The sequence below is a fragment of the Marmota flaviventris genome, chromosome 9 (assembly GCF_047511675.1).
Source record: "Marmota flaviventris isolate mMarFla1 chromosome 9, mMarFla1.hap1, whole genome shotgun sequence".
In the NCBI taxonomy this organism is placed as follows: Eukaryota; Metazoa; Chordata; class Mammalia; order Rodentia; family Sciuridae; genus Marmota; species Marmota flaviventris.
In genome coordinates, this window is record NC_092506.1 from 73,922,154 (window position 1) to 73,939,821 (window position 17,668).

The following is a 17,668-nucleotide window of genomic DNA, read 5'->3' on the forward strand; positions in this document are numbered from 1 at the left end:
AAGAAGAGATGAAAAAGTAACACCCTTTAAATTTATGAGGAACTTTGCAATTGATAGGGTATATTCACATGCATTTACTCATCTGAGCTTTGTAAAAACCCCCTTGGAGGTGGAGTAACAGGACACAGGTTATTAGGGACTGACCCATGGACTTTGGACTCTGGACTCCAGCCCCATTGCTCTGTTCATCATGGTATCCTGCCCCTACCGTGTGTGTGTGTGTGTGTGTGTGTGTGTGTGTATGTGTGTATGTGCGTGTGTGTCTGTGTGTCTCCCCATGTCCCTCTTGTGTGCAGACTTACCAAACAAGGGAGTTTATAAGAAGGCAAGCCTGCAAATGTTTATGTCAGAGGCACCATGTTTACCAGAGCCAAGCAAAGCTGGCTTGCATATTCAGGAAAAACACGGGGAATTGGCTTTGAGTCAGCTATAATGTCTTAGACAAGTTAGTTTACTTTTATTCTCTATAAAGCACCTTTTAGGGTTGTTGTAGGGCTCAGATAAAATGTACATGAAGTATCTATCCTAGGGCCCACCATGATTGTTGCAAGCATTCAGTAAATGGCAATTGTTAATAATGTGTATTAACTGTTACTGCTGGGTTACTGGCCTGTGTGCAGAAACCCACCTGTTTGTAGATAGCAAATTGGCTTAGGGTCAAGGGCTGCTGGCTTTGTCCAAATCCAAATATGTCTTCAGGTATTATCAACAGAGCGAGCCTCCAACTATATGAAACCATGACCCACTCCTTTCTGGACCTCTTTAACTCATTACAGTCTGTTGTCTAATTCCTCACAGGACTTTCTAATGGATTTACTAGTTAAGCACAAGTATAGATAATTTAAATTCTGAATCCTAAAACAGAAGACAGTGATATTTCAGGGGACTGAGATGCTCTCAGTAGGTTTATGGTTTACATTTTTGGGTGGGGTGTTTCAGTCAGATGCCCCATGCTGGGGATATGAGTCAGACAATTCGTGGCTACTGAACATCTATTAGGGCGAGGCCCTTGACATATTGAATCTCATGAAATCTTCACAAGAAGCCACATGAATAGGTAGCATTCCCATTTTACACATGAAGAAACTGAGGGGGCACTAGCTAATTGTAATGTCATCAGGAGCTGAGAGTCAAGGTCAAGATTTCCTGACTTCCAAGTCCAACCTCCTTTCACACCATAACCTAGCTTTGACCAAACTTTTAGTTAAGCTACTGAGTTCTTTTTGACTAGGCTAGATGGTGAGCTTCTCTTTCTGTCCTTGAAGTACCCACTTTGTGTAAGAATCTTACTAAGTTCAGCAAAAATTTCCCACCCTTAGTATTTAACCACCTTGAAAACTTATCACCCTGGCTTGCCTTCAGCAATAATCTTATCAGACAGTTTAGCCAGGAATTCCTTATTCTTGATGTTTCCTTTTAGTAATTTTAATAATTTTTCATTCACTCACTCCCATCAGGCTCACTGGTTATAGAACCTTACTTGTCCTTGTTGGAGTTGAGACCAGTCTTCTTCTTTACTTCTGTAATCACTGCACTCTGTTGCAGTCGTCCCTATACCTCTGGCCATGGCCCCCTTGAATACAGTTTGCTTCACCATCTTTAATAGGTATCTTGAAAGTCTTTTGCTATGACCCATACAAATTAGATCTCACACTGGAACTGGAAATTTAAGTTTCACAAATATGTACACTTTGAAATCTAAGAAGATGAAGAAGGTGAAGACAATGCTGGTCAAGAGGAGGTGGCCTGGGGAGGAAGAGTATTCACTGACACTGGATACCATGTAGTTTCCTCTCCATACCCATCTTCTGGGTTGAATTCTGTCCTGGCCTCTGTCAGAGCTAGCTTTCATTATTTCTAAGTCACATGCTGTTGACCTTCAGAGGGCATTCCTGCAAGCCAGGCCCATAAAGGCACATGGAGAGAATGTGCCAGGAGAGAGGAGTATAAGACAGGGAGGGCCAACAGAGTCCAGAAGCTTCTCCTGTATCTAGTTGCCTAGGACCCTCAGGTGCCCCTGAGATACTCTGGCATCTTCTTCCTGGTTATGAGGTGATGCAGAGCCCAAGTGTGTCGGAGACTCAATTTTAGAATCAGCTGGACTTAATTAGCTTTGGTGGGGGGCCAGGCCCTTTCACAGAGGATTCCATTGTTCCCAGGAACCTGGCAGGAATGTTTATCATTTCAGAAACCGAGAAGTCCTGGCTCTCTTCCTCTTGGCCTCAGGGCTGTCCTCCCTTCAGATGCTAATCCATAAAGCCATTCTAAGCCAGGCCTCAGATGAAGCTCAGGGCTGGGGTGGAGCCAAATGCTCATTTTCCCCAGGAACAAGGCAGGTGTGAAATCAACACCTGGAAAGCAGCCAATGGAAACCTAGAGTAACAGCTCAGAAAGGCAAATGTCAAATGACTTAATTGGGTAATCATCTGAAGAAGGGTTTGTGCATAACACATGTGGGAAGTCTGCACCAAGAGGGGAGGGACTAATCCAAGAAGATGGTTCAGTCTGCCCGAGCTGGCCTCAGGCTCACCCAGCTGCATGCTCTAGGACTGGCTGAATCAATTCCTCCCAGGAAGGCTTTGGAAATGGTACCTGGTAATCCCTACCTTAGACTCCTGGATGGTCAAATATACATGGAGCTCAATGGCGCCCACCCTGAATGCCCACCAAATGTGCACAGACCTGAACCATGGGACAGAATACTGTGATTCCAACAGCATGGTTGAGTCCTGGCTTTGAGAGTTATAAGCTGTGTGACTTTGAGCAACTTACTTCTCTGTCTTCTGCTTCCTCATCTGTAAATAGAATGATGAAAGTGCCTACCTACAGGGGGACTGAGATAATTAAGCAAGATATGTAAAGATTTTAGGATTATAGTTGGCCTTTGCAGTTATGATTTTCTCCTGGTTCCGGTTCATTTATAAGCTCCCTGCTTGGTCAGTTTCATACTCATTTCCTATGCTGTGCTTCTAGCTTCTGCAATACACTGTCTACCTCTACCAAAGGATAACTTGGTTCTCTGGGAGCAAGTGATTGGCAGAGGCCTGTTTCTACCTGCATGGAACCCCTCACTGCTGCCACACCAATGTCTGTGGTTGACCTTTTGGAAGACCTTGAGTGAAGCTTGAACCAGTATGAAGCAGTCCCCTATTAGTCCAACCCCCTTGATAGTGTGAAGGAGACAAAGGACTCTCTCTTTTGGGCAGAATCCCTTGTCAATTCTACCCAGTTCCTCTACTCTCCTGTTTCACCACTACAGAGTCCCAGAGCCCATGCATTCTAGTCAGAATCTGTGGGTATGCTTGGATCACTGTAGACAAATGCTTTTTTGTCTCAATTCTTTGCATTCACCTTTCATGACAGCACAAATTTAAAAAGCTGTCATAGACCCATGATTATCTGCTCCCCATAGAACACATCAACTGTAAACCCTGATTTAGAAATCCCATATAAATGTAAATTACACATCTATACATGGTACATTGTATGTTTACATACCCTAACACAGGCTAATAATATTCTCTGTTAATATTCCATTACATATAACACTAATAACCACTGATCATTAGTGCTAGAACTGTGTATTTCTATATAAGGCACTTGGCACTGAGGGCTCTTTGGAAAATCTTCCCACTTTTCCTATTAAAAAATTATATATATATGTGTGTGTGTGTGTGTGTATATATATATATATATATATATATGAACTCAACAAGACAAAAAGACAAAAAAGTGACATCTTTAGAAAACCATCCCCAAATTCTTTAACTCTGGAAGGAAATGCAATGCCAATATTTTTGCCTAATAACATGTCATTATTGCCCTCTGTGGAATGACCCCTGAGATCCACTCACCGTGGCCGGCGGAAGGTCAGGCCATAGTGCTGACAGGCCAGCCCCACGGTAGGTGTGTACACGATTGGCATGAACTTCTCCACGTCAGACGTCAGCACTCGGTAGAACAACTTCTCATTCCGGTCTTGGAGCGTCATGAGAATGATGTACCTTGGAAAGGGAGAGAAGTAGCAAGTTGAGCTCAGGATTACCGAAGGCCCTTGATGCTGCTGCTATGGAAAGGCTGAGGCCACTTGGGTTGGTGTGAAGCCAGGGTTCGGGTCTGGCTCAGCTGCAGTGGGACAATCAGGGACAAACTGTCTGTCTCCCTTAAGCCTGGGAACTGACCTCTAATAAATGTGGAGAATATGAGCTTCCTTCAGTTTTTTAACACTACACGCAGTGTAGGTACCGTCCAAAATAGGTTACAGTAAAGCTTCCAGTGACTTGTGAGATTGGTACTATAATTCATGTTATTTTAGAGATAAAGAGACTAATGGCAGAGAAATTAACTTACCCAAGATTTCATGGAAGAGTAGGGATTTGAACCAAAGCAGTCTGATGCCAGAGTATGTGCCCTCAAACAACGTGTGAGATAGTGATATTACTATATGGACATTGATGAATGAAAATAGAACAAAAGTACTCTGGAGGTCAAGTAGGCCCAGTAAAGTACCAGGCAGGAGTGCCAAACAAACTGTCCTTTCCTACCACCTATGGCTATTTTCTGTCACGAGCAGAGTGCACAAACAGCTCAGTAGCAAGTCATCTCAAGAGGTATAATATGAAAATAATCTTTCTTTTACCTGTTCCCAGAAGCCTGAAATCACCAAGCTAGAAAAAGAGCCTTTCACCCATACTCCTAAAAATGCAAAAACCCCTGGGAGAGAAAACTCAGGGGTTGAGGTTCACATTGAGGTCTGCTGAATCAGTCTTTCTGGACAACCACTTGGGAGAGAGGGTGGGGGCACTGGAGGCCCTTGCATGGAGTGGGCTGAGGGAGATGCCCTGGTAGGGGAAGAGACCTGGGCTGTAGGGGAATGAACCCTGGACATGGCATTGGCACTCTGTGTTTGACTTCTAGCTCTGCCACTTACTAGCTGTGTGACTTTGAGGAAGTCTTGTGACTTCCTGGAGCCTCAGCACCTTCTTCTGCATGAAAGACACTGAACTCTCCATTCTGGACAATGTTTTTAGGAAGGGAAGACTTACAGTAGGGATGGCCAATATCTCAACTCATTGCCAGTGTAGAGGATTCCCATACCCAGTAGCCATCTAGGCACATCTCTTCTTAATTCTACATTCTGCTCCACTCTCTCCCAAAGACAGCCAGTTATTAAACATTTACTAGCCCACACTGCCCTTACCCAAAGGAAGCTGGAAAGCTTTCTTGGCATTTCTTGAAGTACCTGCTGAAATGAGGGAGTCCTGGGAATGAGTGGATCAAATAGTTAGCATAGCATTCAGAGTGAGCTCTCTAGTGCTCGCAGGGGTGGGCACTCTCATTTCTCCTTGAGCCTCCAGTGCCTTCCTGGCAAATGAGTGAGACCTATCTAGCTGGAAAGAACCACGGAGGGAAGGACTTGGGGAGTTTAATTTTTAAAGTTCAATATCTTTAATAAAGAAAATCTCACTTTGGACTTATTTTAATTTTTATGAATTTAACAGAAGAGGGGGAGGCTCAGATTGTTCAAAGTTGGGGTATGTTTCATTTTATTAGTTGAATTTGTTATATAATTTTTGGTTTTCTTTTCCAAGTGACATGGCTACTGAGTGGAATGATCAAGAAGGAGAGAATATTTGACCTGGGTTGCAGTAGGGCCTTAGAGTTAATATGAGTAAAATCCTTAGAATCTAATACTTTGGGCGTGGGGGTGAGCTGAGGCTTGCTTGTTCACTACCTCTCAGAAGCTATGGTTGATATGTGGAAAACATAGGGGGATAGGTGTAGGATGACTGTGAGGTGCTGCTGACCTCTCCTCTTGAGGGAGGCAATACCATCTGATCCAAAGTCTTGGTCATTTAGCTCTAAGGACATAGAGGGAAATTTTGTCTTCTTCGAACATTTCTTCTAGATCCCATACAATGTGACACATGCATTTAACAAACTCTCACACAGTAGTTACTATGTGTCAGGCACTACCCCAAGCACTTCACAAAGACTAACACATTTTAGCTTCATTTAAGCCCTATGAGTTAGGTACCTTTGACATATTCATTGTATAGATGGAGAATGACCCAGAGAGGTGAGGTAACTTGTTATTAAGCAGTGGAATGTGGATTTGAACTCAGTTTAGAACTAGAGTCTAGTTTTATAGCCATTAGGTTCTGCTGTTCTTAGTTGGAGCATAACAGAGAAGTTAAAAGTATAGACTCTGGATTCAGTCATCTGTGTACAAATCCTGGCTGTGCCAATTTGTAGCCACGTGACCTGAGAGGTGACTACTTTCTTTAGTAAAACTGCTAAACTGACCCAGGGTCTCCCACATGGGGTCTGTGTGTCCACCTGTCTACTGATGAAGATTCGGAGAGGAGGCAGGGTTAGTGACTGCTGCCTATCCAACTGCCAACACAGGACAAGGTGTCCCTGTCCATCTGCCTTATCCCCCACCACATTCCCTTTATTCCAGGAACGATACTGCAAGTACCACTTCCTAACATGCCTCTTTATACATCTTCACCTCATTTCTTCCTTCTCAATGAAATGCCCTTACTGAACCCCATTGCTGTTTGCTGAAGTCTTTGTGCTTCTTGGCTGACTGGTCTCCTGCCTTCCCAAAAGACCTCCCAGGTACCACTAGTTGAGTTTATATTCTCTTCTCTGTGCTCCAAGAACATGTCGGCTATGACTCTGTCATTACAATTCTCTCTCGGGGACATCATCACTCTAATGACAGGCTGGATCTGGGGTCTCTCAGAGTTCTCAGACTTTCCTAGCTGGAGAATATGCAAACAGCAGCTCAGCCCAATAATCAGATAGAGGGGACAGACTCCAGGCACTCACTTGTCCAGGTCACTCTGCTGCTTCTCGTAGTATCTCATGATCCGGAGGAGCTGGACGTCCTGGCTCAGGAAGCAGGGGGGAATCAGGCCATGGATTCCTAGCTGAAGCCTTTCTTCAAGTGTAAAGGCCATCCCCTGGGAAGAAACACACACATAGATAAATGGGTGTGCAGGAAGCCGAGAACAGAGAGTCTAAAGTCAATGAGATTTAGTAGAAAGGGCCCCATACTCAAATTGTACCTCTGCCCTTGAAGTAGGGGGCAATCTTGCACCAGTTACTTTGAGGTTTCCTCACTAGACAAATGACAAAAATATCTACATCATCAGGTTTTTGTTTTGTTTAAAATTTGCTTTTTAGAAGTTTTAGATTTACAGAAAAACTGGGAAGATGGAACAGAGTTTCCATATACCCTCCTTACCCAGTTTTCCAATTACTAACTTCTTAACATTTGTGTGATACATTCATTAGAATCAACAAACCAATAGTGACCCATTATTATAACTAAAGCCCATAGTTTATTCCTTAGTTTTAACCTAATGTTGTCTTTGTTTTATTTATTTATTTTTTGTTGTTCTAGGATCTCACCCAAGAAACCACACTGCTTTTAGTTATCACCTTTTCTTTGTCTCTGACATTATCTCAGATTTTCCTTATTTTTGGTGACCTTGATAGTTTAGAGGAACACTGGTCAGGGTTTTGTACAATGCCCCTGTATGGGAATTTGTCTTATGATTTTCTCATGATTACAATGGAGATGTGGGTTTTTTAGGGGAAGATCACAGAGGTAAAGTGCCATATTTGTGACATAAGATCAAGGGCACACACAATAAACATGATTTATCACTGTTGATTGAGTCTTCACCAGCTGACCACGTTAGTGCTTTGTCAGATTTCTCTACTGAAAGGTTACCACTCTTTTGGGATTATGCTGCAAAGGAAATTTGTCTCTGTCACCGTTTATTTATATTAGAATAGACTCATGAGTATTTATTTTATACTTTGGGTTATAATTCAATACTGCTTTATTTATTTTGATGCTTAGACTGTTTCAGCTTGGGCCAATGGGAAGCTTTTCAGTTGGCTTCTGTGTCCCTTTGACATTTCCCATAATGTAGTTTTTTTTTTTTTTAATGATTCCTTACTTTCTGGCACTAAAAGATGCTCCAGATTCACCTGATGTATTGCCTGGACTTGTCCTAGCTTCATTTTTTTCAAGAAGCCTTGATTCTTCTTGTGGCATGGTATTGGAAACCCAAATCTTGGCATTGCATTTAGCACTATGCTCCTTACTCTGGGTTTAATTTTCTTTTCCCTCTTGACAGAGAGAACAAGGTGATATACTTGTGTCTGTTCAAACCTGGGCATAAACACATATCTGTAGATGTTTTTGTATTCAACTATCTGAACCTACAATAAGTTTCAATCAGTTCATACTAATGTCTCCAACTCTAATCCATGAGCACATGGCTCCAATCTGGCCTGATCTGTAAATTGTCACTCCAACAGCAAGAAGCCTGACTCCCAACATCTGCCATCTGTTTAATCAATTGCTCAGTTCCAGTATACACACCAGGATAGTGTCAAAACTGTTAACTGTGCCACCATGGAAGCAACTTTGTAAACTGGAGGACTTAGGCACAGTTTCTTTTGCCATCAGTCTTACAAACCCCACTGTTTCCCAAGTTACTTTTTCCTTCCAACCACTTCACTGAGATTGTCATGTACATTTATAACACAGGCATGACAATTTTCTTGTCATATAGTCTATATATATTCCTTGGATCCCCCAACCTATTAAAAGATTTTTTAAAAACAAATACATTAAGGCACTGTGCTGTAAAATTGTGTGGTTTCTGATAAATATATAGTTTGTGCATCCACCACTAGAGTATCATGCAAAATCATTTTAGTGCACAAAAATCCCATAGGCTGTACTTATTGTTCCTTCTTTCCTCCCCTAAATCTCTGGCAACTACTGATCTTTTCTATATGTACAGTTTTGTCCTTTTAAAAATGTCATATAATTAGAATAATAGAATATGTAGCTTTTTCAGAGTTGCTTCTTTCACTTGGAAATAGGCACTCAATGTTCGTTCATGTATTTTCATGACTTGACAACTCATTTCTATTTTTAATCACTGAATAATATTCCATTTTATGTTTGTATCATAATGTGTTTCTCCATTTACCTCATTGAAGGACATCTTGGTTGTTTCCAGTTTGGGGTGATTACAGATAAAGCTGTTATAAATATTCTGTGCATGTTTTTGTGTGGTCATAGTTTGAAATCAATTGGGTAGATACGTAGGATTGTGATTGCTATATCATATGGTAAGGTGATGTTTTTAGCTTTATATGAAACTCTTTTCTAAGGTAATGTTCACCATTTTTCATTTCTACCAGCAGTGAAAGAATTTTGACTGCTCCACATCTTCTCCAGGAATTGATATTGTCATTTTGCTTTGTAAAAATTTTAGTCATTCTGATAGGTAGGTAGTGATATGTCATTATTGCTTCAATTTTCAATTCCATATCAACATATGATATTGAGCATCATTTCACATGCTTACTTCCTATCTATATTTTTTTGGTGAGATATCTGTTCAGTTATGTTGTTCATTTTAAAATGTGTTTTTTTCTATGTAGTTGAATTTTAAGAGTTCTTTGATCTACGGTTTTCATACAATCATTATTCAGATTCTTATGGTCTTTTTTTGCAGAATAGAAAAGCTGATCCTGAAATTCATACAGAAGAGTAAGCAGCCCTAAATAGCCAACACAAGTTTTAAAGAGATCTTGAAACTTACTACAAAGCCAAAGTAATCAAAACAGTGTGTATTGATTTGAGAACAGACATACAGATCAATGGTAAATTGATTTTTGACAAGGATATCAAGTCCATTCAGTGAGGCATGAAGAGACTTTTTAAGACATGGTGCAGAGACCACTGAATTTTCATGTACAATGGAATAAAATTGAAGCCCAACTTGCTTTTTTACACAGATATTAACTAAAAACGGGCAATGACAGAAATAGAAGATTGAAAACCAAAACTCTTAGAAAAACCACAGGCATAGATCTTCATGAACTTAGATTTAGTAATCGATTCTTAGATATAACACCAAAAGCACTAGCAACAAAGACAAATTAGATAAATTTGGTGTCAAAATGAAAAACTTCTGTGCATCAAAGGACACCATCAAGAAAGTAAAGAGACAATACAAAGAATGGGAAAAATATTTGAAAATTGTAAATCTGATAGTGTTTTAACATCGGGAATATATAAGAACTAATATATAACACAACAGAAAGAAATACAACCCAATCCAACATAAGTAAATCTTAAATAGACATTTCTCTAAACAAAATATACAAATGGCCAATAGCATATGAAAAAAATGTTCAACATTATTAGTAGGGAAATACAAATCAAAATGACAATGAGATATCATTTTACATTTTATTTTTTGTTGTTCTAGGATCTCACCCAGGAAATCACACTACTTTTAGTTATCACCTTTTCTTAGTCTCGGACAGTATCTCAGATTTTCCTTATTTTTGATGACCTTGATAGTTTAGAGGAACACTGGTCCTACTAGGTTGGCTATGATTTAAACACACACACACACACACACACACACACACAACACACAACCAGCTAACAAGTGTTGGTGAAGATGTGGAGAAATTGAAAACCTCATATGTTGCTAGTAGGAATGAAAACTGTTACAGTCTCTATAGAAAATAATTTGTTTGTGCTTCAGAAAGATAGACATAGAACTAGTATAAACCCATCAATTCCACTCCTCAATATATACCCAAGGAGTGGAAGCAGGGACTTGAACAGATACATGTATGCCAATGAGCACTGCAACATTATTCACACCAAAAGCACTAGCAACAAAGCCAAAGGGTGGAATTGACCCAGTGTCTATTGACAAATGAATGGATGAACAAAATGTATAAGCATGCACTAAAAATTTATTCAGCCACAAAAAAGAATAAAATTCTGATACATGTTACTACATGGATGAACATTGAATGTTTTATGATAAATGAAATAAGCAAGACACAAAAGACAAATACTGTATAATTCCACTTACATGAGATAGCTACACTAAGAAAATTCATAGAAAAGTAAATAAGAGGTTACCAGGAGCTTAAGGGAGAGGGAATAAAAAGTTATTGCTTAATAGTTACAGAGTATCTGTTTAAGGTAAGAAAAAGCTTTGGATGGATGGTGTTTATAGCTATACAACATTGTGAATGTATGTAGCAATATTTGATTATACTTAAAAATGATTAAAATTGCAAATTTTGTTTTACATATTTTAACAAAACTTTGAAAAGTTGATAATGTAATTTACTCTAAACTATTGAATTATACAACCTGAAATGGGAGAATTATATAGTACATACATTATATCTCAATAAAATCTTTCATTTAAAAGAGTTCTTTGCACATTTTGGATAGAAGCTTTTTTTAATAATTTCTATTTTTAAATTTTTATTGTTTGTTGTTCAAAACATTACATAGTTCTTGACATATCATATTTCACACTTTGATTCAAGTGGGTTATGAACTCCCATTTTTACCCCGTATACAGATTGCAGAATCACATCAGTTACACATCCACTGATTCACTGATTTACATATTGCCATACTAGTGTCTGTTGTATTCTGCTGCCTTTCCTATCCTCTACTATCCCCCCTTCCCTCCCCTCCCCTCCCATCTTCTCTCTCTACCCCATCTACTGTAATTCATTTCTCCTCCTTGTTTTTTTCCCTTTCCCCTCACTTCCTCTTGTATGTAATTTTGTATAACCCTGAGGGTCTCCTTCCATTTCCATGCAATTTCCCTTCTCTCTTCCTTTCCCTCCCACCTCTCATCCCAGTTTAATGTTAATCTTCTTCTCATGCTCTTCCTCCCTACTCTGTTCTTAGTTACTCTCCTTATATCAAAGAAGACATTTGGCATTTGTTTTTTAGGGATTGGCTAGCTTCACTTAGCATAATCTGCTCTAATGCCATCCATTTCCCTGCAAATTCTATGATTTTGTCATTTTTTAATGCAGAGTAATACTCCATTGTGTATAAATGCCACATTTTTTTTTTATCCATTCGTGTATTGAAGAGCATCTAGGTTGGTTCCACAGTCTTGCTATTGTGAATTGTGCTGCTATGAACATTGATGTAGCAGTGTCCCTGTAGTATGCTCTTTTTAGGTCTTTAGGGAATAGACCGAGAAGGGGAATAGCTGGGTCAAATGGTGGTTCCATTCCCAGCTTTCCAAGAAATCTCCATACTGCTTTCCAAATTGGCCGCACCAATTTGCAGTCCCACCAGCAATGTACAAGTGTACCCTTTTCCCCACATCCTCGCCAGCACTTGTTGTTGTTTGACTTCATAATGGCTGCCAATCTTACTGGAGTGAGATGGTATCTTAGGGTGGGTTTGATTTACATTTCTCTGACTGCTAGAGATGGTGAGCATTTTTTCATGTACTTGTTGATTGATTGTATGTCCTCCTCTGAGAAGTGTCTGTTCAGGTCCTTGGCCCATTTGTTGATTGGGTTATTTGTTATCTTAGTTTCTAATTTTTTTGAGTTCTTTGTATACTCTGGATATTAGGGTTCTATCTGAAGTGTGAGGAGTAAAGATTTGTTCCCAGGGTGTAGGCTCCCTATTTACCTCTCTTATTGTTTCTTTTGCTGAGAAAAAACTTTTTAGTTTGATTAAGTCCCATTTGTTGATTCTAGTTATTAACTTTTGTGCTATGGGTGTCCTATTGAGGAATTTGGAGCCCGACCCCACAGTATGTAGATCATAGCCAACTTTTTCTTCTATCAGACGCAGAGTCTCTGATTTGATATCAAGCTCCTTGATCCATTTTGAATTAACTTTTGTGCATGGCGAGAGGAGGGGATTCAGTTTCATTTTGTTGCATATGGATTTCCAGTTTTCCCAGCACCATTTGTTGAAGATGCTATCCTTCCTCCATTGCATGCTTTTAGCACCTTTATCAAATATAAGACAGTTGTAATTTTGTGGATTGGTTTCTGTGTCCTCTATTCTGTACCATTGGTCCACCCGCCTGTTTTGGTACCAGTACCATGCTGTTTTTGTTACTATTGCTCTGTAGTATAGTTTGAAGTCTGGTATCGCTATACCACCTGATTCACACTTCCTGCTTAGAGTTGTTTTTGCTATTCTGGGTCTTTTATTTTTCCATATGAATTTCATGATTGCTTTATCTATTTCTACCTATCTGGTCCTGGGCTTTTCTTAGTTGGTAGTCTTTTTTTTTTTAATTTTTTATTGTTGGCTGTTCAAAACATTACATAGTTCTTGATATATCATATTTCACAATTTGATTCAAGTGGGTTATGAACTCCCATTTTTACCCCGTATACAGATTCCAGAATCACATCAGTTACACATCCATTGATTTACATATTGCCATACTAGTGTCTGTTGTATTCTGCTGCCTTTCCTATCCTCTACTATCCCCCCTCCCCTCCCCTCCCCTCCCCTCTTCTCTCTCTGCCCCCTCTACTGACATTCGTTTGTCCCCCTTGTATTATTTTTCCCCTTCCCCTCACTTCCTCTTGTATGTACTTTTGTATAACTCTGAGGGTCTCCTTCCATTTCCATGCATTTTCCCTTCTCTCTCCCTTTCCCTCCCACCTCTCATCCCTGTTTAATGTTAATCTTCTTATGCTCTTCGACCCTACTCTGTAGTTGGTAGTCTTTTGATGGCTTCTTCTATTTCCTCGATTGATATTGGTCTGTTTAGGTTGTCTATATCCTCCTGACTCAATCTGAGTAGATCATATGACTTAAGAAATTTATCGATGCCTTCACTATATTCTATTTTATTGGAGTATAAGGATTCAAAATAATTTCTAATTATCTTCTGTATTTCTGAAGTGTCTGTTTTGATATTGCCTTTTTCATCCCATATGCTAGTAATTTGAGTTCTCTCTCTTCTTCTCTTCGTTAGCATGGCTAAGGGTCTGTCGATCTTATTTATTTTTTCAAAGAACCAACTTTTAGTTTTGTCAATTTTTTCAATTGTTTCTTTTGTTTCGATTTCATTAATTTCAGCTCTGATTTTAATTATTTCTTGCCTTCTAATTCTTTTGCTGTTGATTTTCTCTTCTTTTTCTAGGATTTTGAGATGAAGTGTGAGATCATTTATTTGTTGGTTTTTTCTTTTTTAAAGGAATGAACTCCAGGCCATGAATTTTCCTCTTAGAACTGCTTTCATTGTGTCCCATAGATTCCGATATGTTGTGTCTGTGTTTTCATTTATCTCTAAGAATTTTTTAATTTCCTCCTTGATGTCTTCTATAACCCATTGATCATTCAGTAACCTATTGTTCATTCTCCAAGTGATGCATGATTTTTCCTTCCTTCTTTTATCGTTGATTTCCAGTTTCATTCCATTATGATCAGATAAGATGCATTGTATTATCTCTACTCCTTTATAATGTCTAAGAGTTGCCCTGTGACATAATATATGATCTATTTTTGAGAAGGATCCATGTGCTGCTGAGAAAAAAGTGTAACTGCTTGATGTTGGGTGGTATATTCTATATATGTCAATTAAGTCTAGGTTATTAATTGTATTATTGAGTTCTATAGTTTCTTTATTCAACTTTTGTTTGGAAGATCTGTCCAGTGGTGAGAGAGGTGTGTTAAAGTCTCCCATAATTATTGTATGGTGGTCTATTAGACTCTTGAACTTGAGAAGAGTTTGTTTGATGAACATAGCTGCACCATTGTTTGGAGCATATATATTTATGATTGTTATGTCTTGTTGTTGTATGGTTCCCTTGAGCAGTATGTAGTGTCCCTCTTTATCCCTTTTGATTAACTTTGGCTTGAAATCTATTTTATTTGATATGAGTATGGACACTCCTGCTTGTTTCCGAAGTCCATATGAGTGATATGATTTTTCCCAACCTTTCACCTTCAGTCTATGTATGTCTTTTCCTATCAAATGCGTCTCCTGTAGGCAGCATATTGTTGGATCTTTTTTTTTTTTTTTTGATCCATTCTACTAGCCTGTGTCTATTAATTGGTGAGTTTAAGCCATTAACATTTAGGGTTATTATTGAGATATGGATTTTTCTTCCAGCCATATTTGTTTATTTATGTTACTTAACATGGTTTGTTTTTCCTCTTTGATTATTTTTCCCTTTACTGTACTACCTTCCACTGTTGGTTTTCATTGTTATTTTCCATTTCCTCTTCCTGTAATGTTTTGTCGAGGATGTTTTGAAGAGATGGTTTTCTAGCTGCAAATTCTTTTAACTTTTGTTTATCGTGAAAGGTTTTAATTTGCTCTTCCATCCTGAAGCTTAATTTCACTGGATACACAATTCTTGGTTAGAACCCATTTTCTTTCAGCGTTTGAAATATGTTGTTCCAGGATCTTCTAGCTTTCAGAGTCTGTGTTGAAAGATCAGCTGTTATCCTGATTGGTTTACCCCTAAATGTAATCTGCTTTCTTTCTCTTGTAGCTTTTAAAATTCTCTCCTTATTTTGTATGTTGGGCGTCTTCATTATAATGTGTCTAGGTGTGGATCTCTTATGATTTTGCACATTTGGCATCCTATAGGCTTCTAGGATTTGGGATTCTGTCTCATTCTTCAAGTCTGGGAAGTTTTCTCGTATTATTTTGTTGAACAGATTGCTCATTCCTTTGGTTTGGACCTCTATACCTTCCTGTATCCCAATGACTCTTAAGTTTGGTCTCTTTATGTTATCCCAAATTTCTTGGATATTCTGCTCATGGTTTCTTAACAGAGCTGAGCTATCTATGTTCTTTTCAAGTTGAAATACTTTGTCTTCATTGTCTGATGTTCTATCTTCTAAGTGTTCTACTCTGCTGGTAGTATTCTCATTTAAGTTTTTAAGTTGGTTTATTGCTTCCTGCATTTCTAGGATTTCTGTTTGTTTGTTTTTTATAACCTCTATCTCCCTATATAGTTGATCTTTTGCTTCTTGGATTTGTTTATGTAACTCATTGTCGAAGTGATCTTTCATTGTTTGATTTTGCTGTCTAATGTCTTCCTTGAGACTACAGATCATCTGAAGCATGTAAATCCTGAATTCTTTATCTGACATTCCATCTGCTGCAGCTATTACCTCTTCTAAAGTTGAGTTGACCTGCATTGCTTGTGATCCTTTCTTTCCTTGTCTTTTCATACTGCTCGCGTTTCTTTCTGCTTGGTGAAACTGTTGTGTTATTGAATTTTCCCCCTATATATTTATATTGCTCTTGTATAGTTGCAAAGTCTCCCTTGCAGGTGTGGGCGGCAGCTGTGCTCCTCCTCCAATTGGGGTGATCTGTCTATCTCGCCGGCGGGCCGCTGGGCCCCTTCTCCAGGTCGCGTGGTCTGCCTACCTTGCGGGCAACGGCTGGGCCCCTCCTCCAATAGGGATGATCTGTCTACCACGCTGGCAGGCCGCTGGGCCTGTTCTCCAGGTTGCAGCTCTGCGTACCTTGCAGGTGCAGGCAGCGGCTGTGCCCCTCCTCCAATTTGGGTGATCTTTCAACTAGGCCGTCATGCTGCCGGGCCCCTTCTCTTGGACGCGTGGTCTGCCTACCTGTGGGCGGCAGCTGGGACCTTCCTCCAATTGGGGTGATGTGTCTACCACGCCGGCGGGTCTCTGGGCCTGTTCTGCTGGTCGGTCGCAGGTCTGCCCACCTTGCAGGCGCGGGAGGCGGCTCTGGATAGAAGCTTTTTTTTGGATATGTGTTTTGTACATATTTCTCTTAGTGTGTTGCTGGTCTTTTAATTCTCTTAGCCGTATCTTTCACAGAACAGCACTTTCTAGTTTGAATTATTGCAGAGAAAGATGGGGCATAAGTAGGATGTCTTAGAATCTGCTTCTTGGCCTGGTTCACAGGAGAGTGTTTGAGGGTAGAAGTTGCAGGAACTGACCTTATATAGGATACTAGGAGACATAGGTACACAAGCTGTCTCCAAATTATAAAGTGCAATGCTTGTTGAAAAACAGATCTTTTCTTGAAGAGCTCTGGGGACCCCGGTGGAGAGAGGGCTTCCCTGGCACTGCTTAGAAACTTCTGGACACTTCCTCACTCTTTCCTGGAAGGCCTGGCAATAGCAATAATAGTCACTTTGGGATATGTTACATTAATAAAATTTTATGTTTTGGTAAAATATAAAAAAACTTACAATTTGCCATCTTAAGCATATAATTGTCATTAAATACATTCTCAATGTTTCATGCTACCCATTACCATCGTCCCCTTCCAAAGTAGCCAGCACTAAATGGCTCCGTGGGTGGTGGACATCAAAGAAGGGAGCCAAATTTGCATGGGGCATTATGTGGAGGACTAAGAATTAATTAATTTTGTTTACTTGTGACTTCTGTATTCAAGATTGATGATACCAGGCAACTCTGGATAAGTCCTCTATTTGTAATGAATATCAATGATACAAATTTCTTCCTAAAAGAGAAGAAGGCAGTACATGTAATAAGGGAGACCTCAACTATGATGCTGGCAGTCTAGTTTCCCCCAGACTCTCTTGGGGAAAGGAAATTGCAAAGGTAGGGAACTCTGATGCTTCATTCCTCTGCTAGCCCAAATCTCATCTATAACTATTAGAAGTTCTTTTGTAGGGTGTTAGCAACCATAGAAAGATTAAAATACATATATCAATCATTCACACCTTAGATTTGTTGCTAACATTGGCTCTAAGGAAGGAGCTCTCATGCATATCCAGTTTCTATACTTCACTTAAAACTGCTTCATGAGAGACGTGTTACAACCTCCACTTCACAGATGAGAAG

At 39.6% G+C, this 17,668-nt stretch overlaps 1 protein-coding gene across 4 annotated transcripts in view; it reads right to left on the minus strand.

Annotated features, from left to right (window-relative positions):
- Me3 (malic enzyme 3) overlaps nt 1-17,668 on the minus strand; it is a 206,074-nt gene that overhangs the window by 100,014 nt on the left and 88,392 nt on the right. For all 4 annotated transcript variants that reach the window (XM_071616580.1, XM_071616581.1, XM_071616579.1 and 1 more), the window contains 2 exons: nt 6,838-6,971; nt 3,855-4,004 (listed from right to left, as the gene is read on the minus strand). In XM_071616580.1, coding sequence (XP_071472681.1) covers nt 3,855-4,004; nt 6,838-6,971 — 284 coding nt within the window. The remainder of the gene's footprint in view (nt 1-3,854; nt 4,005-6,837; nt 6,972-17,668) is intronic.